This window comes from Musca autumnalis, unplaced genomic scaffold (genome assembly GCF_047663935.1).
Source record: "Musca autumnalis isolate F117 unplaced genomic scaffold, ASM4766393v1 scaffold_1, whole genome shotgun sequence".
NCBI lineage: Eukaryota > Metazoa > Arthropoda > Insecta > Diptera > Muscidae > Musca > Musca autumnalis.
Genome location: NW_027411644.1, coordinates 183,014,361 through 183,035,473, shown reverse-complemented (window position 1 = coordinate 183,035,473; position 21,113 = coordinate 183,014,361). Strand labels below are relative to the sequence as shown.

The 21,113-nt window shown below is 37.1% G+C and overlaps 3 protein-coding genes across 9 annotated transcripts in view; 2 read left to right on the top strand and 1 right to left on the bottom strand.

Moving 5' to 3' along the window:
* ppk24 (pickpocket 24) overlaps window positions 1-20,192 on the top strand; it is a 396,134-nt gene extending 375,942 nt beyond the window's left edge. For all 7 annotated transcript variants that reach the window (XM_073959181.1, XM_073959182.1, XM_073959179.1 and 4 more), the window contains 2 exons: window positions 1,785-1,894; window positions 19,828-20,192. In XM_073959181.1, the coding sequence (XP_073815282.1) occupies window positions 1,785-1,894; window positions 19,828-20,000 (283 nt within the window). In that variant the 3' untranslated portion in view covers window positions 20,001-20,192. The remainder of the gene's footprint in view (window positions 1-1,784; window positions 1,895-19,827) is intronic.
* On the top strand, window positions 2,294-14,906 carry LOC141390756 (uncharacterized). The gene is made up of 3 exons (XM_073963714.1): window positions 2,294-6,185; window positions 13,759-14,738; window positions 14,802-14,906. Exons 2-3 carry the CDS (start codon window positions 13,761-13,763, stop codon window positions 14,904-14,906), a joined length of 1,083 nt encoding a protein of 360 aa, XP_073819815.1. The 5' UTR covers window positions 2,294-6,185; window positions 13,759-13,760.
* The window catches only part of ppk22 (pickpocket 22), a 51,699-nt gene continuing 50,778 nt past the window's right edge, over window positions 20,193-21,113 (bottom strand). The window contains exon 11 of the mRNA XM_073961160.1: window positions 20,193-20,477. Within this exon, the coding sequence (XP_073817261.1) occupies window positions 20,284-20,477 (194 nt within the window). The 3' untranslated portion in view covers window positions 20,193-20,283. The remainder of the gene's footprint in view (window positions 20,478-21,113) is intronic.

The window sequence follows — 21,113 nt, the reverse complement described above, 5'->3', positions numbered from 1 at the left end:
ACAAATAGTATTTCTTAGGGTGCCACCGTGGTGCAATGGTATGCACACCCGCCTTGCACACATAAGGCCGTGGGTTCGATTCCCCGGGCAGGCAACATCAAAACACATTTCAACAGTGGCAAAATACCCCTCAGTAATGTTGACGATATTTCCTGAGTATTTCAGCCATGTAAAACTTCCCTACAGAAGTGGTGTCTTAGACACGCCATTCGGACTCGGCGATAAACTGTAGGTCCCATATCATTGAGCTAATATGAATCGGGGTGCACTCATTGATATTAGAGAAGTCTCCCTTTTCCCTTATCGGATGTTTGTGGAACAATTATTATTATATAGTATTTCTGGACTAGAGCAATGTTTAGGGTCGAGAGGATTTTCATGAGTTCATCCGTCCCATTGGTGCTTTGAAGGGATTCGGAAGCATAACCTTCCAAGCCTAAAGTTTAGCACCCCTCCCTCTCGACTTCTAATGTAGTTCTTTAGACTTGTCAGTGGCAAACTTCATGACAAATCCGTCATCACGCAGCACTTAACACCAGCCCTTCCTGTTCTAATCACTGAAAATTCATCCTCGGTCATCGGAAACGTGCTGGCTGAGCAGATTGGTAGCACTACGTTTTGTACGGTCATTGAGGACGCCCCTACCAGAATTAGCGGAGAGAGTCACAGGTCGCCAGACATATCCATCGTGTCACCTGGTCTGACAAATGACGTCACCTGGCAACCCGTCGTTTCTCTTCTGAGAGACCATCTCCCACATAATTGTCTCCATCAGCAGAATGCCTGATTTTATCACCTCTAAACGCCGTTCCAGTTTCAGAGAGTTCACTAATCACCGCTTCAGATATCTGGCCAACCCTTCTGAAAGGATATCCCGGGACATCATCTTCGCTGCAGCCACTCGCCATATACCTGCTGGTCGAATATCCGAAGTGATACCAGCAGAGGGGACGGGATTTGCAAATGAGAGTGATGAGCTTCGTCGTGCCAACCCCAGTGACCCCAGAGTCAGGGAACTGGCATTGGAAGTTTACAGGTTTTTCGGTGGGCAACGGTTAAGTCACCTTCGAACACTGGAAAGAAGGACAATAGGACCTCATTACACTGCCCGATCAGAGGTGCGCAACTTATTTTAATCGACAGTTTGTTGAGTATCCCGGGAGCATGAACCACCACAATATACAATGGATGATGTTGCGAATGCCATCAGCAGTAGAACTACACGTCGCCCTGAGAACTGCGACATGGTGCCTCCTCATTTCTTCACTGGACCATCTTCATGAGCAGATAAAGATTCGTCAAGTACAGCAACACAATGACATGCATTCTTTGCAGTACATACTCGGGAATCATCCTAATCACCATGGTCCAACGTTACAAGAGAGAACCTTTAGATCAACAAGCCTATCAAACAAGTTTAAATGGCATTAACTCAGATGCCTTAAACAGCGATTAAGTGAATGCGGTCCTCGGAGAACATCCCCCATCTATCGCAGCTTAAGAGGTTCAGCTGCCACGACCAGCCAGAGTAATTTGGTTTCAACTACGCTAGGGATGGTGCAGCGGTATAGTAGAACTCTTCTCCCATTGGCGACCTTTAGGGTCCTCTTCATATTTAATGGCGGTAAAAGGCTTTCATTCTATAGAGCACCCGATAGAACGCCTTCAAAACTTTTATTTCCCATAGAGAACCTTTAGAAGGTCTTATTGAAAATCAAGTCTTAATTTATCTAACTAACATATTTACAAATGCGTTTCTTTCTTTTTTGTTGTTTTTTTTACAGAGAACACAAAGGAAATCTAAGCGATTTAGCTGTACTGCATGTTTACTTTGGCGTCAGCCATGGAGTATTTTATCGCCGTTTTCTCCTAAATTCGTGGTTCGAACTATTTAGTAAGTACACTTTTTGAAATAATAGAGCGTCTATAAAGGTTATAATTCCCATAATAAGGTTCCGCGGTTCGGAAAAAACATAGTGCTACCGGACGTGTTCACAGGTTCCTGATAGTAGAACGTCCAGTAGTTATATTCAGTAGATGCAAATTGAATAAGAAGAGGCGGATCTTGGAGTAGAGTCTGGGTGTCATTGGCTATCCTTGAACATCCAATGCAACGTTCAGCTATGAGAATGTTAAAAGTCATTAGTTAAGGTGTTGGGTTAGTAATCCACCCTAGCAAAAAATCTAGTACCATTAAGGAAAGAGCAAAATAATTCCACTAATATTGACGACCTCCGCAAACGTTTTTAGGTCCATGATCTGCACTTGGAATATCCGGACTCTTTAGAGAGAGATGTAGATGCACTGGCGATTGGCATGCTCTAGTCCATTTAATGCCAATATTAGACTGTAAGATATCTTCGGATTAGCTGTTAGCTTGCTAACACATTATCTTAACAAGGACATGTCGCCAGAAATGCGTGGTTATTTGTTGGCCACTCACCAAAATTGAGAACAATATCTCTCAGAAGAAACCAGTATTTTTTCGCTTTACGAACAGCATTCATAATATGCATGAACCTTAACATAACACTATTTATAATATGTATTACTCTTTATATCTTGTCATTGACTGTTGTTGTAACAGTGTTTATTATATTTTTATGTGTTCGCTCTTCTGCTCAATCTGGCTCTGGATCTATCTCCAGTTCCAGGAAAGTGGCTGCTTCGATGGGATGTAACCACAGATCCACTGGAGTTAGATGAGTAGGTTTAGCAGGGCAGTTGAAAAGGTGCAGTGTGTCGTGGTGGCCCAGCCGCAAACTGGGTAGATGTTTTGCACGTTACGATCGATATTTTCTCAATAAGAATTTAGGCGACTGCAATATCCCGAGCGTAGTTGAGCTACAACTACTCTGGTTTGTCGCGATCGATGGGGGATGTACCCCGACAACTGTGTCCGTGTGAATGTTATATAAACCTGCTTGATATGCCTGTTGATCTATGGGTTCTCTCCTGTATCGTTGAACCTCTTCCTCTGGAAAGTGGATATCCTCCTTGCTGTGCATAGGTGTGTCGTGCCTACCCACCAGATGGTGATTGGGATGGCTCTCACGGTAACACCCGAGCAAGTACTGCAACGAAAACATCTCATTGTGCTGTACTGGAAGAATCTTTGCCTCCTCATGTAGATGGTTCACTGAAGACATGAGGAGGCACTCTGTTGCCGTTCCTAGGGCGGCATTCTGACAAGTTTGAATCTTATTCCATTGCGCATCACATAAATTCGGGGACCACACTGGCGCCGCATAGCTTACCAGAGATCGACCTATGGAGTTATATGTGGTCCACAAGATTTCTTTATCTGCACCCCAAGTGCTGCCGGCTAGAGACTTGAGGACCTTGTTTCTACTTTTCAGTTTGTCGCAGATAGCTGCGACATGCGCGGACGACGTGACAAATGTGACCCCTAGAATTTCTGTGTAGTTTGTGGTCAGAATTATGCTACCATCGACAACCACACTCTACTTTCTTCTAAACTGTGCCGTCCATGTGGTGAACAAAGTGGCCGTAGATTTAGTGGCGGATATCTGCATATTCCTCGCGTGGGATATGGTGGTAAGATCGGAGTTCAATCTTTCACAAATGTCATCAGGAAAGGTACCTGACGCCAGGATCGTACAATCATCCGCATACGTTACGATCTCGATGGCATCTGGAGGGGCGGAATACAGGAGGGGTAGACGTTAAACAGTTCCGTAGATATTACCCCACCTTAGGGAACTCTCTGTTTCCCTCTATGGGGTTTGGACTTCTTGTTCCTGAATTCCACGTACGGCTGGCGTCCGCACGTATAATTGACTATCCAACATTTCAAGCTTGGCTGGAGGGTTGTCTGCTCAATAGGGTTATGACTTTTTTACAACCTCATATCCCTGTATCATAGAGTGATGAGTTTTGCCATAAGATTACATAAATTCTTAATTATAAGGTGATTCGGTGAAAAAACCTCACGCACAAAATGATTTTAAAATTTGAATTTATCAAAATTATGGACAATTTTTTGAAGTCACTGAAAACAGATATGTAATTGAAAATAAACTTTAGAGCCACATGAGATAATTAAAATGACATAAAATTTATTTCTCACTATTTTTCTTCAATTCTGAGAATCGTAAAAATGTCGTAAACGCTTTTATTCAAAAATATAATTTTTTAACAAAAAATTTTAATTTTTTTCAAAGTGACTTTTTTAATATTTGAATGAAATAAACGTTATTATAACGAGAAAATTTATTGACCTTTTATTTCTTTATTTCAAATGTTTAAGACTGTGTCTTATTGGGCTGCAAGGTCTAAGTTTTTCAAATGAAATTAAAAACTATTTATTTCATTTTTTATCCAACGTTTCGTCGATATTTTCCAACTTCTTCAGGGATATTTATTTAAAATCTGGCAACGACAACGAGATGGTATAAAAATATTTTTGTTACTTTTACATTTTGTTTTTGGAACATAGCATTAAGATATGAAATACTTACAAATAATTTTTCGTCAGTTTTTTACATTTAATATTGTCAAGTGGAGGTTAAATAAAATAAACACTACAATTAAACTAAACAATAAATGCAAAAATAATCGAAATTAATGTAAATATATCACAGGGTTTCCTTAATACTAGGGTATCACAGAGAGTAGGAATACGATTAAAAAATTGCTATGGTGTAAATTGCGTTTGTTTGGTCTTTATCATCTTTTCTGTTTATTGCATTTCTTATTTTTTGTTGGATTCTTATGCTCTCCAACGTATATCTTTTATTCTCGATTCTCTCTTTGTCCAAGATGTTGACATTTATAAGATCCGCTTTGTGGCCTTTCTCAACGCAGCGTTGTGCCAAAGCTGTTTGTACATGAATGTACGCGGTTTTTATTTTTAAGTGCTATTCTCTTTGCGCGCAGTGTAAGCGCTATCTTGTTGAACGCACTGTAGCATAGCGGTATGCATTTATATGCACATACATACATACCAATGTGCCAGTGAGAGCATATTTTGGTAATTCTTCTATTCCTTTTTATCCATTCCAATAAGCATGGGAATGCAAAACTGGTTTGCTGTGACGATGCAAATAAGAAGTCAATCATTCGAAGTTTTCTGTTTACAACGTTCAACACGCAATACCCCCCGTCGTGACGAAGTGAAAAATAAGAAAGTGCTAACTTACAAAATATTATAATTGATAAGTTAAAGTGAATTTGCTTAAAAATCAAAACCTAATAATCAAATTTGTATAAACAATATTGTGATTATAAAAGTATACCTGAAACAAAAACATATAATACTTACCTTGTTAAAACCATACATATACCTGAAAAGTACAAAAAAAACATAAAATACTTACCTTGTGAATTTCCTTATACTTACCTTTGTATATAAACCTGCTACTTACCTTGAATATTTACACCTAAATACTTACCTTTTTGGAAAACATTTGAAGAGAAATATACATATTTGTACTTACCATTTCAAATCAAATACCTTAAACAACGACTTGAATTTTCAATAAAATTGAATAAAAAAGAACCTAAAATCTTTTAGTGCAAACAGTGGTAAAAAGTGTAAGTTAAAAACATTTGGTCCTAGTCGAGCCGAATATGTGTGGTTAAGAAAATCTTAACAATTACAAAAACACAATTAAAAAGTTGGAAATTCTTTGAAGCGTTTTTTACAAAAGCAAACCGTGAAACAAGTGGCACAAAAATTACAACAAAAAAAGCACTGTGAATAATTTTGAAACATTAAAACAAAGTGGAAAAATACAGTGAAACCAAATGCAAAATACCCAACAAACACATTGTAACAATTGAAAAATTTTGAAAAAAAAAAAAAAATTAATTAAATATAAAGTGTTCAGAAGATACATCTAGACATAAAAACAGTGGAACATATATAGTGGAAAAATACAGTGGAACCTGGAAGACCCGAACAAAAAAAATAATTTAACAAATTTTTAATAAACTCAAAAAACAGTGAACATTCTAAGATTACACAAAAATTAAAAGTGAACACTAAACAACTACAACAAAATAATACAAAAAACACAAATTAAACGCGATTACGGTACGTGTAACAACAACAAACAAAACCAAAACCCAGGAACTTGGCGCTGAGGAAGGAAGAAAGCGGACGGACGTAAGCTATAAACCCCCACATACTTACCCTAGACCCTACAATCAAGCAGATCAAAGTGAGTACCCATACAGTTTTTTTATATAACCAGAAAGCATTGGAGGAATTATACTTACCCAAGAGAAAAGATTCAAAGACCCTAGTGCTTTCTTTGGTTCCTAAATTGACACTTTGACACCTTTTGTAAATCCAAATTTGGGGACCCTTTGCCTACATACATACTTACCTGGATTTTGATATGGGGATATTTTTTAAAACAAGACTCTTGCTAACCAACACACACAAACTCAGTTCGCCATAGAAATTTGGAAAATTTGGAAAATATTTGGCGTTTTTTTTAATTAAATTGGAACTTTTGGAACAAAAATTGGAATTTTTGGATAAAGAGTTGGAACTTTTGGAAGACCTTGGGAATTTTTGGAAATATTTTGGAAAATTTACCCACACATTCCTATACAATCATATAAAGACTCATACACGCCATATTGCCTTGGGGAATTTATGGAAATTGGGAAACATTGAGAACTATTTTTCAAAGTTAGAAGAAAAAAAACAAAGGGTGTCATAAATTTGATGATAAAAATTTTTGAAAAATATTTAAATTAATTTTTGCTATTTTTTTCTATTTGAAAATAATTTCGCTGTATTCACAACAATTCGCTTTGCAAATAATCTCTTTTTTTGGTTTTTGAAAATAATTTTGCTTGTCATTGCCAACGTTGAGTTGCGATATCAATTGTTTGTCAATTGTTACAAACATATTTAATCATTTGTTCTGTTGTTTACAAATGTTGACTCTTTTCGTTTGGAATTGAAGAAAATATTCGCTTTTGCTTTTGTTTTCAACGGACCCAAAATTATACGACTTTACACAAAAACAAATATAATAGCGTTAATTAAAAGTTTTCATCAAAAGTTGATGAGAAATTGGTCTTTAAAAGAAAAATAACTAATTGGTGAGAGATTTTTTCCTCCACGAATTTGTTGGAACCGCCATTATTTGAAATTTTACATAAATCTCTTTTGAGAACATACGGAGTTTGGAAATTAAATATATTTAACCTAAAAGAAAACACATACCAAACAAGCGCGGAATTTTATACATAAACGCCATATTGGTTTTCCAACAAATAATTTTGGAAAATTTTTGGAAAAAATTTGGCGCCTTTGAAATACATAAGAACATTACATAAAGCGTTTGGTGGACAAGCGCCCAAAAGAATTATAGGTTAACTAACCTCAAAAAAATGTGTCTTTATCATCATATTTTATCAACATAATTAACACATAACAATCGAAAACCTTCATACTTTGAAAACAAAAAAAATCAAACTTTTGCGGAATTTTACTCAACCCCAAAATTTATTTTTGTCGTTTTCTGAGTATTTGCCAACATTATTAGACCCTTGATTTCGTTCCTGTCGTTTATTTGTGAAACATTTTCGGCGTATTTTAAAACATTTGGTTAGAAAATTTGGATTTTGACCCAAAACACAATTTTAAAAATCAACTTTGGAAATTCGAAAAATTTTTGGATGTCAATTTGTTTAAATTTCTAGATTTTTTCTGACACGTTAAAACATTTCTAAGGATTCTTTTCGAAAAATCTTCCACTCGAACACATTTATTGATAAAAATATCGTGATTTTGGACCAAAATATTTTTTGTCGTGGAAATGTTTGCTGGGATTCATTAATTTGCTATTACAAAAGTTTTGGTTTTTACCCGAATTTGCTCTTTATTTTTGAGTTTTCTGTTAATAAGAACCTCCTAAAATAGGTATTAAGAGATTTTCTGGTATTTCTTTGTTTCAAGTGTCTTTGTGGCGATTCTTAGACCCTCTGGACAACCCAACACACATTTTTTGTTGAAAAATTTTTTGGACATTTTTTCATTCGAAAAAATAATTTGAGTGAAATTTCACTACAATCAGCTTATCTATTGGTCAAAAATCTCGCTGGTGATTTTTTAGAATTTATCTTACTCTGATTTTTCTCATATGTGAAGAGGTTTAAGTTCTTTCCCTGGATATTCGTTTTTTAAATATTTTCCACAAAATATCTAAACTTTTCTCATTTGCAATCATTTGCTCTGCTCTGCCAAATCGATAATATTGTTGTTTAATTAATTGGGAATTAACATCAAAGTTTTGCAAAGACAAAATTGTTGATTTGTTTCTTTTCCAATAATAAAAAGGTTTTTCCTCGCAATTGGAGAACTTTTTCAAACTCTTGGTCAGCAAAAATTTGAATAAAGCCAGACCCAATTAACTATAAAGATGGACAAACTTAATCGAGAAAAATTTAAAAATTGCCTCAATGATTTACAAGATTACGTGTCGATTTTGACGATTGCAAACACAGAGGACGACATCCATAGGCTGGAAAAATCGAGAGTACAGTTGGATTCTGTTTTTGATCAAGTCAAAAAAGCATATGTGGAATGCAGGGATTATGTTCCAGAAGAAGGAGAAAAGGCAGTGGACCAAAACAAGCTGAGAACTCATTATTTAGAGGCTATTGAGTCATATAAAAATGCAGCCGGAGCCATTAATGGACAAATCCAGACTGTTAAACTGAAAGAAACAGAAATGAAAACCAAAAGAGAGACGGAATTAGGGTTAAAAATTAACACTGAATCAGATTTCACACCAGCATCCAGATTACCACCGTGCGACACGGATATATTCAAGGGAGGATATAGCGAGTGGCCTACGTTCCGAGACCTCTTTACAGCGATATATATCAAAAGTTCCAAACTAAGTAAGGTGGAAAAACTTTTCCATTTGACACAGAAGACGACAGGAGAAGCGAGAGAGATTGTCAGCAATGTGCCTCTAACAAATGACGGTTTTGATTTGGCGTGGAAGAATCTCACCGACCGTTATGAAAACCAAAGAATGCAAGTCAATGAGCAAATTAAAATTCTCTTTAACTTACCCAGTGTAACGTTTGACTCGAGTAATACAATTCAAAAACTTCAACGCACGATAAATAGTTGTATTCAAACTCTTGAGACTCTAGATGTTGATGTAAAGGGCTGGGACCCGATTCTTATTTATCTTTGCTCCTCAAAACTACCTCGATCTTTCTTAGAAGAATTCGAAAATTCTTTAAAAGATATAAAAACTTTGCCCACATGGGAACAAGTAAACTCCTATTTGACTCACAAATTTAAAACCCTAGAATCTGTTGGGAATATTAAGCCGACAAACCCAAAATTCACTCACCAAAAACCAGATTTTGGTAGAAAAACAAAATTTACCAGTAGCTTTCAGACCAACACATGGTCTAATTCTCAATCACAAGGGGGTAGACAAAACAAACAAACTTTGAATCAATCGTCAAAGACTCAATCCACACAAAATTGTCCACTTTGTAAAGCAAATCATTTTATCAAAGATTGTCCACGATTCATAGAAAAGTCAGTAAATGACCGAATTCATACAGTAAAAATTTCACACCTTTGTTATAATTGTCTTTCGTCGAGTCACGGCGTCAAAGAATGTAAAAGTCGGTTTGGTTGTCGTACTTGCAATATGCGACACCATTCGATGTTACATAAGGGAACAACAACCCAAACTCAAAACTTAGATAGAGATGAAGTACGCCCTAGTACTAGTGCTTCAGCTCTCACCACCACAATACAGTCCACAGAGCCAACAAATATTACAACCCTGACACTCCAGGAAAATAGAATTTGTGAGCATAACCCTAGCGCAACCTTGCTTTTCACAGCAGTTGTACACGTCCAAAACAGAGGGCAATCATATGAGGCCAGGGCAATAATCGACCCTGGATCACAATGTACCTTCATATCAGAAAAACTTAAAAACAGATTGAATTTGCCTTGTAAGAAAAACTTAGTTCATGTTACAGGACTTAGCCAAATAGTCTCTGAAACGTCTACCAAATCTTGTCTTTTTACTTTACGTTCTCGTTTAGACCCTAGCTATGAATTAGATGTATGGGCACCAGTTTTGAAGACCCTTCCGTCTAATTTGCCTTCACAAAATATTGAAAAGAGTAAACTTACAGATATTATTGGTCTTAACTTAGCAGACCCGAAATTCCACATAAGTCAACCTGTCGATCTTCTCATAGGAATGGATATAGGACCCTTAATCTTCGAAATAGGGACTCCCATAAAATCTTTTGGCTCATTCTTAGCGCAAAAAACAGTATTCGGTTGGATAGTAGGTGGTCCAATACCCGAAACCACTAGAAATCCACATAACATTTCTTTGTTTAACACCACTTCAATCGAAAAGATTATTACACGTTTTTGGGAGGTGGAAGAGCCCCCAAAAAGAGTTTTGAGGTCAGAAGAAGACTCATTCTGCGAGCAAAACTATCTTGAAACTACAAAACGAAATAAGGAAGGGAGATATATTGTTACCCTACCCTTTAAAAATTGTGAGGAGCTAGGCAATTCTCGTAATATAGCGCTCGCACAATTCTATAGAATGGAGAAAAAACTTTCAAAGACTCCAGAAATCAAAAATTCATATGACAAAGCGATATTAGAATACTTAGATTTGGGGCATATGAGAAAACTTTCACCAGAAGAAATAGATCAGACCCCAAATTACTATTTGCCGCACCATGCGGTCATCAAACCCGATCGATTAACTACTAAACTTAGAGTAGTATTTAATGCTTCAAGCCCAACTTCCAATAAAAGAAGTCTAAACGATAATCTTTTCGCCGGACCAATACTCCAACAAGATCTTGTACTACAAATATTAAAATGGAGATTCTTTAAATATGTTTATAACGCTGATGTTACTCAAATGTATCGACAGATTCTTTTGGATAGAAGTCAGACTCGATATCAGCGAATTCTGTTTAGAAAGACTCCTTCCGACCCAGTAGAAGATTATGAACTTTTAACAGTCACTTTCGGAGTGAATTGCGCTCCATTTTTAGCCCTTCGAACTTTAATGAGACTCGCAGAAGACATTAAAGAAACGTACCCTAGAGCAGCTAAAATTATATTACAAAATTTATATGTCGATGATGTCCTAGCAGGAGGTTATTCTGTACAGGAAGCATTAGAATCAAGAAAGGAGCTAATTGCTGCCTTTGAATCCGCAGGATTTAAACTTAGAAAATGGACATCAAATGAGCCCAAAATAATCAGTGATCTACCAGATGATCAACTGTTACCTCTCAATTGGCTAGATTTATCCGAAAGCCCATCCACTAAGACTCTAGGTATCAGATGGAACATCCCAGGCGATTGTTTCTCTGTTACATCACCTTCGATAGAAAACAAGATCAATTTTACAAAAAGGGAAGTTTTATCTTCAATTGCCAAGCTATTCGACCCATGTGGGTGGTTAGCACCAATAATAGTAGTAGCCAAATTAATCATGCAACAAATTTGGTTAGACAAAATAGAGTGGGATGACACTCTCAAACCCATGACACTATTAAATTGGCAAAACTTTGTTAAAAATACACTCTCAATTGACACTATCACTATTCCAAGATGGATAAAGTACACTCCAAAAAATCACATTGAGATTCATGGATTCTGCGACGCGTCAGAGAGCGCGTACGGCGCTGCGCTCTACATTCGGGTACAAAATACCAATAAAAGTGTTGACACATTTCTCCTAGCAGCTAAAACCAGGGTCGCACCGATTAAAAAGATTTCTTTGCCACGACTTGAGCTTTGCGGAGCCGTACTTCTCTCAAAATTGGCCTCTTCAACTATAACAAATCTTCAGATTTCGAATATTGAGTCTTACTATTGGACAGACTCTACAATAGTTTTAGCGTGGCTCAAGAAACCACCATGCCATTGGAGCACATTTGTAGGCAATAGAATATCTGAAATTATTGAAAACGTTGGTAATGAAAGATGGCGTCATGTTGACTCGGAAGCAAATCCCGCTGATGTAGCAAGTCGCGGATGTTCACCGAGTGACTTAAAAACGCACAGTTTATGGTGGCATGGACCGCATTGGTTAAAACAGGAAAAAACCAATTGGCCATCGAATAATATAACCACAGACACCAATTTAGAAAAGAAAACTGCTAAAGTATTAACTCTAACAACCATTACAGCTGATGCCATGAACGAACTCATAAAGAATGATCCCTTGAAAGATTTCTCTATCTTGTCGAGAGCCTATAGAGCTTATGCTTACGCTAGACGTTTTTATAAAAGAGAACTAAGAACTTCTTCCGAATTTTCTCTTGACGAGATTCAGCATGCTAAGAGACTTGTTATCATGGTTACTCAAAAATACTATTTCGAAAACGAATATAAGTTACTGCAAACAAGTACAAGACTTCCACCAAGTAGTAGCCTATTGACTCTAAATCCTTTTATCGATTCTAGCGGCCTCATAAGAGCAAATGGTCGTCTTGTTCAATCCCCAGCCTTAACATACAATGAAAGGCACCCTATCTTGTTACCATACGTATCGAAATTATCTCAACTTTTAGTCGAATTTACTCACAAAATAACTTTGCATGGGGGAAATCAGCTAATGACCCGCGTCTTACGTTCTGAATTCTGGATATTCAAACTAAAGGTCTTAGTCAAAAAAACCATTCATAATTGTAAAATCTGCACTTTGTATAGAAAACACAACCAAAATCAAATCATGGCTTCTCTACCGCCTGAAAGAACTTCCCTTACAAGACCCTTCTATAACACAGGAGTTGACTTTGCAGGCCCATTTAATATTAAAAACTTCACTGGCCGAGCTTGTCTCATTACAAAGGGTTATGTTTGCGTGTTTATATGCTTCGCTACCAAGGCGATTCACTTAGAGGCAACTAGCGATCTTTCCGCACAATCTTTCTTGGCAGCTTTCGCCCGCTTTATAGGTCGCCGAGGGTGTCCTGCCTGTGTATATTCAGATAACGGCACGAATTTTGTCGGTGCCGCTGAATTATTCAAAAAAGATAGAGCAGAATTTATGAAAAATCTCAGATCACAAGCTATTATCCAAAATTCTCATCAAGGTTTAGAATGGAAGTTTATTCCTCCTGGCGCTCCCCACATGGGTGGATTGTGGGAGGCAGGCGTCCAATCGTTTAAGACTCATCTAAGAAAAAGCTTTCCAAGTATTAACTTTACTTTTGAGGAGTTTACTACAATATTGATTCGCATAGAGGCTTGTCTTAATTCAAGACCCCTGAGTCCTGCTAATGATGACCCTAATGACATAGCACCCTTAACACCAGCTCATTTTCTCATCGGGGCACCTATGCTCGAGCCAGCCGAACCTGATATTTCCGACTCCGACATTTCATTCGCAAATCGTTGGAAGCGACTTAAAATAATTTCTCAACATTTTTGCCATAGATGGAAAAATGAATACTTGACTGAACTTCATAGAAGACACAAATGGAAATATCAAAAAGATAACTTAAAGGAAGGGGACTTGGTGGTCATAAAAGACGACCGTTTGTCACCAACTGAGTGGAGACTGGGACGAGTCGTCAAAACTTATAAGGGGGTTGATCAAAACATTAGAGTCGTAGACCTTAAAACTTCTATTGGCATAACGAGTCGACCCATAACAAAAGTCGTCAAACTATTTACCGACTGACTAGTCGGACCCCCTTTACTTAAAAAGCTTGGTACTCCCCTCTCACTTTTTATTACAGATATGGCGGCCTACCTCCCAAATAGAGATTGGGAAGAGTCTGAAGAGGAAGTGAGACCCCCAAACAGGCGTCAACAGCAAAATCGTCCACAACAGCAGCAGCAACAGCCACAGCAGCCAGATCATCATCAGCAGCAGCGTCAACGCCATCAACCACAACACCAGCCCCGTCAACAACAACAGCAACAACAAGAACAGCCACAGAGACGGCAATCCAGAAGCAGGTCTGGTCAGCCGGAGAATAGAGGAGAGCGGCCGAGTTTTTGGCAGTATTCCTGCGGGCTGTGTCAAGATGACCACGCAATAAATACATGCCCCAAGTTCCGTGAGAAGACACCATATCAGAGATATGAAACGGTCGAAAGGAGAGGGTACTGCCGCAACTGTCTGGCAAGAAGTCATCTGGCGCCAGATTGTACTAGCTTGATAGGGTGTCGAAGGTGCGATCACCGACACCACACATTGTTGCACGGGGCCCCGCAGTTGGACAATACTCTGCAGCCAGCACCCATTGTTGTCCCGCCCTTTTCTTGGGACCTAGTGTTCGTCCCTACGGCCCTTGTGCGGGTCGCATCCGATAATGTCGACGAGTGGAAGACCGTGCGAGCCCTTATAAGCCAGTCGTCGTCGATGTCGAAGATTGCATATTCAGTATTTCAAAGGTTGGGCCTCAGGTCGGTAATGTACAAGAGCCGCCGATTTGCCACCTTCAAAATTATGGCCAGAAACCCCAATGGTACTTGGGCATTAAAAGTCAATGCTTTAATAACAGATGACTTGCCTTATAGACCCTATTCCGACCCAATGCTAGAGGACCCAAGATCATATTTTACGCCGCAAGCTCTCGCTGACCCAGACCCACAAAGCAACATCCCGATAGATTTAGAGTTGGGAGCCGATACATATTCTGCGCTGCATTTAGAAGGCTGTACATCGGCTGGAATCGGAGATGTCAAGGCGTTCCAGACAAGGCTAGGATATGTATTTTCTGGTCCTATTAAAAACATGCCTATTAACTAAACTTTTTTTCATTTTCTTTCACAGATATCACGGCGGGGGAGGCATGTACATGAATGTACGCGGTTTTTATTTTTAAGTGCTATTCTCTTTGCGCGCAGTGTAAGCGCTATCTTGTTGAACGCACTGTAGCATAGCGGTATGCATTTATATGCACATTAGGGTTATGACTTTTTTACAACCTCATATCCCTGTATCATAGCGTGATGAGTTTTGCCATAAGATTACATAAAATCTTAATTATAAGGTGATTCGGTGAAAAAACCTCACGCACAAAATGATTTTAAAATTTGAATTTATCAAAATTATGGAAATTTTTTTGAAGTCACTGAAAACAGATATATAATTGAAAATAAACTTTAGAGCCAGATGAGATAATTAAAATGACATAAAATTTATTTATCACTATTTTCCTTCAATTCTGAGAATCGTAAAAATGTCGTAAACGCTTTTATTGAAAAATATAATTTTTTAACAAAAAACAAAAAATTTAAAATTTTTTCAAAGTGACTTTTTTCGCGACTTTTTTAATATTTGAATGAAATAAACGTTATTATAGTTATTAGTAGGCTTATATTTATTCATACGTGCAACAAAAAATAATTTTTTGAAAAAAAAAATTTTTTTCGTTTCATATATTTTTTCAAAAAAATATTTTTTTAAAATCGATTTGTGCGTGAACTTTTTTTATATTTCAATGGAATAAACGATAGCATAGTGATTAATAGGCAAAAGTTCATTCATCCCTGCTACAGGAAATCATTTTTGAGGAAGAATGTCAAAAAGTCATAACCCTAATGCACATACATACATACCAATGTGCCAGTGAGAGCATATTTTGGTAATTCTTCTATTCCTTTTTATCCATTCCAATAAGCATGGGAATGCAAAACTGGTTTGCTGTGACGATGCAAATAAGAAGTCAATCATTCGAAGTTTTCTGTTTACAACGTTCAACACGCAATACCCCCCGTCGTGACGAAGTGAAAAATAAGAAAGTGCTAACTTACAAAATATTATAATTGATAAGTTAAAGTGAATTTGCTTAAAAATCAAAACCTAATAATCAAATTTGTATAAACAATATTGTGATTATAAAAGTATACCTGAAACAAAAACATATAATACTTACCTTGTTAAAACCATACATATACCTGAAAAGTACAAAAAAAACATAAAATACTTACCTTGTGAATTTCCTTATACTTACCTTTGTATATAAACCTGCTACTTACCTTGAATATTTACACCTAAATACTTACCTTTTTGGAAAACATTTGAAGAGAAATATACATATTTGTACTTACCATTTCAAATCAAATACCTTAAACAACGACTTGAATTTTCAATAAAATTGAATAAAAAAGAACCTAAAATCTTTTAGTGCAAACAGTGGTAAAAAGTGTAAGTTAAAAACACTGTTGTTTGTTTACCTTTTTCTATGTCTGCTTTATGTTCTGATATTCTTGTGTTTAAGCTTCGCTTTGTTGTCCCTATATAAACTCTGCCACATTGTTCCGCTGTGTTCCCTTTACATGTTATTTGATAAACTACATTATTTTGGTCCCCCTTTTCAATTTTCGTTTTTGTTTTTGTGTATAAGCATGATGTTGTCTTGTATGGTTTGTATGCCACAGCTGTTTCTTCTTCATCCATAATTTGTTTAATTTGTGTTGTTTCTGTAAGTTTTGGGATATATTGAACACTATAATATTTGGTGTTGCCAGATGTGTTATTTTTGGGTGCCTTCTGGGATAATGATGTTTTTATCAGGTTATTTATTAAATTAGTGGGGTAACCGTTTTGTTTGAGAATTTCTTTTATTTTTGATATATTCTTGTCTTTAAATTGTGCGTGACTAAGTGATAATGCTTTTTTAATCAAATTAATTTGATTGAAATTCTCAAACAAAACGGTTACCCCACTAATTTAATAAATAACCTGATAAAAACATCATTATCCCAGAAGGCACCCAAAAATAACACATCTGGCAACACCAAATATTATAGTGTTCAATATATCCCAAAACTTACAGAAACAACACAAATTAAACAAATTATGGATGAAGAAGAAACAGCTGTGGCATACAAACCATACAAGACAACATCATGCTTATACACAAAAACAAAAACGAAAATTGAAAAGGGGGACCAAAATAATGTAGTTTATCAAATAACATGTAAAGGGAACACAGCGGAACAATGTGGCAGAGTTTATATAGGGACAACAAAGCGAAGCTTAAACACAAGAATATCAGAACATAAAGCAGACATAGAAAAAGGTAAACAAACAACAGCTTTGGCACAACACTGCGTTGAGAAAGGCCACAAAGCGGATCTTATAAATGTCAACATCTTGGACAAAGAGAGAATCGAGAATAAAAGATATACGTTGGAGAGCATAAGAATCCAACAAAAAATAAGAAATGCAATAAACAGAAAAGATGATAAAGACCAAACAAACGCAATTTACACCATAGCAATTTTTTAATCGTATTCCTACTCTCTGTGATACCCTAGTATTAAGGAAACCCTGTTATATACTTACATTAATTTCGATTATTTTTGCATTTATTGTTTAGTTTAATTGTAGTGTTTATTTTATTTAACCTCCACTTGACAATATTAAATGTAAAAAACTGACGAAAAATTATTTGTAAGTATTTCATATCTTAATGCTATGTTCCAAAAACAAAATGTAAAAGTAACAAAAATATTTTTATACCATCTCGTTGTCGTTGCCAGATTTTAAATAAATATCCCTGAAGAAGTTGGAAAATACCGACGAAACGTTGGATAAAAAATGAAATAAATAGTTTTTAATTTCATTTGAAAAAATTAGACCTTGCAGCCCAATAAGACACAGTCTTAAACATTGGAAAAAAACGTTATTATAGTTATTAGTAGGCTTATATTTATTCATTCGTGCAACAAAAAATTATTTTTTGAAAAAAAAATATTTTTCATTTCATACATTTTTTCAAAAAATTATTTTTATAAAATCGATTTGTGCGTGAACTTTTTTTATATTTCAATGGAATAAATGATAGCATAGTGAATAATAGACAAAAGTTCATTCATCCCTGCTACAGGAAATCATTTTTGAGGAAAAATGTCAAAAAGTCATAACCCTACTGCTCAATGTCCTCAAACAGTGAGTCAAGCGCCACCATTACTGTTCTATCACACGGTAGTTTCTGGTTGAGTCCTTGAGAAATATGTGTGCAGAAGGCGTGCAGCACTGTTGTCGTGCTGTTCTGCTTACGGAATCCATGTTGGTGATCGACAACTGGATAGCTATTTCTGACGCTGGGGAGGACTAAGGCCCCAAGGGTCTTTTCTACTTGAGACTAGAGCGAAATCAGCCTGTACGATTCACTTTTGCTGTACGATTCCTTGCCTGGCTTCAGTAGCGGGACCATCCTGCCCATTTTCCAGTCATCGGGAACAATGAAAGTGGCTAGCGACATGTTGAGAACTTTAGTGAGATACACCTCTCCCAGCTTATCCAACTGCTTCAGCATAACCATGGAGATTCCATCAGGGCCCAACGCTTTGGATAAGTTAGCGTTCCTGATAGCATTCGCAACATCATCCATTGTAAACTGTGGCGGTACATCCTCGGCAGAAAGAGATCTGATGCGACTCTTCGCCCTGTCACTCTCGGGGTGCTCGATAAACTGTCAATTTAAATAACTTGCGCACCTCTTCGGGTCAGTCAACGTAACCTATCTTCCCTCCTTCCGGGGTTCGAAAGTGACTTAAGCTGAAAACACATCCAACCTTTGAGTAAAGTTTTGTGTCATTTCTGGTAGATGAATAAAGACAAAGTGCCAAGTCTCAGTTTTTTCTCTATTCTTCTACCAGAAATGACACAAAACTTTACTCAAAAGTTAAATGTGTTTTCAGCTTTAAAGCCCTCGGCACATACGGCGCGTTGAGCGTCGCGCTACAACAACCACATGAACACTTCAAGAACAAACTTGGCATCACTCACACATTTTTCATGTGGTTGTTGTCTTCAACGCGCAACACGTGACACAACGGACCGTACGTATTTGGCCCATAACCGTTGCCTACAATTCACTTATACCGGCAACAATGTTGCAACTCTTCAGATGATTTAACCACTTGTTCCGCTTATGCACGCCGACAAGCCTGTTAACTTCCAGTGTCAGCTCTCTGACTCTGGGGTTGGCTCGACGAAGCTCATCACGCTCATTTGCTAATCCCGTCGCCTCTGCTGGGAAGTTTGGTCTTACTTCGGGTATTCGACCAGCAGGTATATGGCGAGCGGCTGCAGCAGTGATGATATCTCGGAACGTTCTTTCCGCTACCCGAACATCAGAAGGATTAGACAGTTCTCTGAAGCGGTGATTGGTGAACTCTTTGAAACTCGGCCAATCAGCTTTCCCATGATTGACGAAATTGCGGCTTTCAGAAGTGATGAAATCGGGCGGTCTGCTAATGGAGACTATTATGGGGATATGGTCGGTCTGATTCAAGGGAAATTACGGGTCGCCAGTGAAATCATTTTTCAGGCCAGGTGACACGATGGTTATGTCTGGCGAAATGTGACACTCTCCTCTAACTCTGGTAGGGGCGTCCTCATTGACCGAGCAAAACGTAGAGCTATCAATCTGCTCTGGTAGTTTCCGAGGACCGAATGCTACATATCATGATGCGCATTAAAGTTCCCCAAGACCAGACTGTTATGACCTTCCAAAAGAGGGCTAATGTCAGGCACGTAACCTGAGATGCAGCTATTTATATGCGGGATGTATACGTTCAACAACTCTACCTTGGAAGTTCCACACGGGTCATTAGAGTTAGGATCAAGCAAGATAGGTCTGTATTGAACAGACTGGTGCAATAGGAAAGCTAATCCCCACCTCCACTTCTGGTGCTATCCTTTCTCAGTACGTTGAAATCACCACAACGCTGTAAGCTGCAGTTGTTGTTGAGCTTGTCATTGGCCGAACTTAACGCTTTTTTCCTTGTTTCTCTTTATCTGTTTTCATATTAATCTGCATAATTTAATATTTCTTTCGCAGGTTATATTGGCAGCATTTGTGGTGTTATAGCTGGATTTTCATTAATTGGAATTGGTGAAGTAGTTTTCTTCTTTCTGCAACAACTCTTTGCGGCATTACGTAATGATGGATCATCGGATGAGAATAAACGCAATAAACGAAAAGCTGAGAAACCTTTAATAATCTTACCATAAGTGAATTGGAAATTTACGGAAAACATCTCTGGCCAATTCACATTAATACACATATATAAATATATCATGTTGAAAACGCCCTTACCTCATTGTATTTCAATATACTTATATATCCTCTTAAACACAAATACATATTTTTAGAACGCCAAGGCTTAAGCATACAATAAATTGAAATTTTATTCTTTAAATCAAGAGTGCAGTTATTGGTGCATTTTTCTTTACGAGATCAAGCACAATTAACAAAATTACACATTTCTTAATTTCTTAGGTAGTATAATCATGTTTAAGGGCAAATATACAATGGTGGATTATCCTCTTTACTCAAACGTGAAGCTCTTCTCCATTTTGATGGTTTTGCATTTTGAGTGATGTGTTTTTTGAGAGCTAAGAATAGATACTTTAAAAAGAAATACAACAATTCCAATATTGCTACCATGGAGAATCCCATACAGATTGATACTATATTACCAACGGTACCTGTGAAGATAATGAAGAAAATACATAAAAATTAATTAGTACATACCATGGACAAGGGTAAAGTTAGTCTGGGGAAGTTTTGTATGTCATCCACCTAAAATATTAAGCTCGATGTACACTTTGGTATATTCCCTATAAAAAGTTAAATTTCATCCTGGACAGGTAGGTATTAAACCTATAACAATATAGTGTCTATGGATTGTACATTAAAACACAGGCGAGGATTGATGTTGACTGTCGAATGTGCAATTTGTATCATTGTGATCTTATCTGATAGTTACGTAACATGTTAGAATGGAGATCACTAACTGAGGTAGTTTTACTCTTTGTGATCTTATCTGGCGGTTAGATAACGCGTTAGATTGTATATCGCCAACTGAGCAACTTTATTGAATTTCCAACTGCTTAGGTACTACTTTTGGGAAGCGGCAATACATCTCGTCTGGGATGTTTGTGGAACAATTATATATAAACAATGATGAGTTGCTTTACAATAGTAGTAGAATAAATATTTTACATAGTTGCATTTTGTTAGTTAACTTTAAAATTCATTGGACCAATCACAAAAGATAATGGAAATCGTTACAAATTAACAATGACAAAGTACAAATGCTTTAAAACCGAGGGCTGCACGAA

What these genes read in the sequence shown, in the direction of transcription:
- LOC141390756 (XM_073963714.1), top strand. Translation starts at nt 13,761, where the DNA reads ATGGCGGCCTACCTCCCAAATAGAGATTGGGAAGAGTCTGAAGAGGAA. An exon ending in TCCAGACAAGGCTAGGATAT is followed by an intron (nt 14,739 to 14,801) that starts GTATTTTCTGGT and finishes TTTCTTTCACAG; the next exon opens with ATATCACGGCGGGGGAGGCA.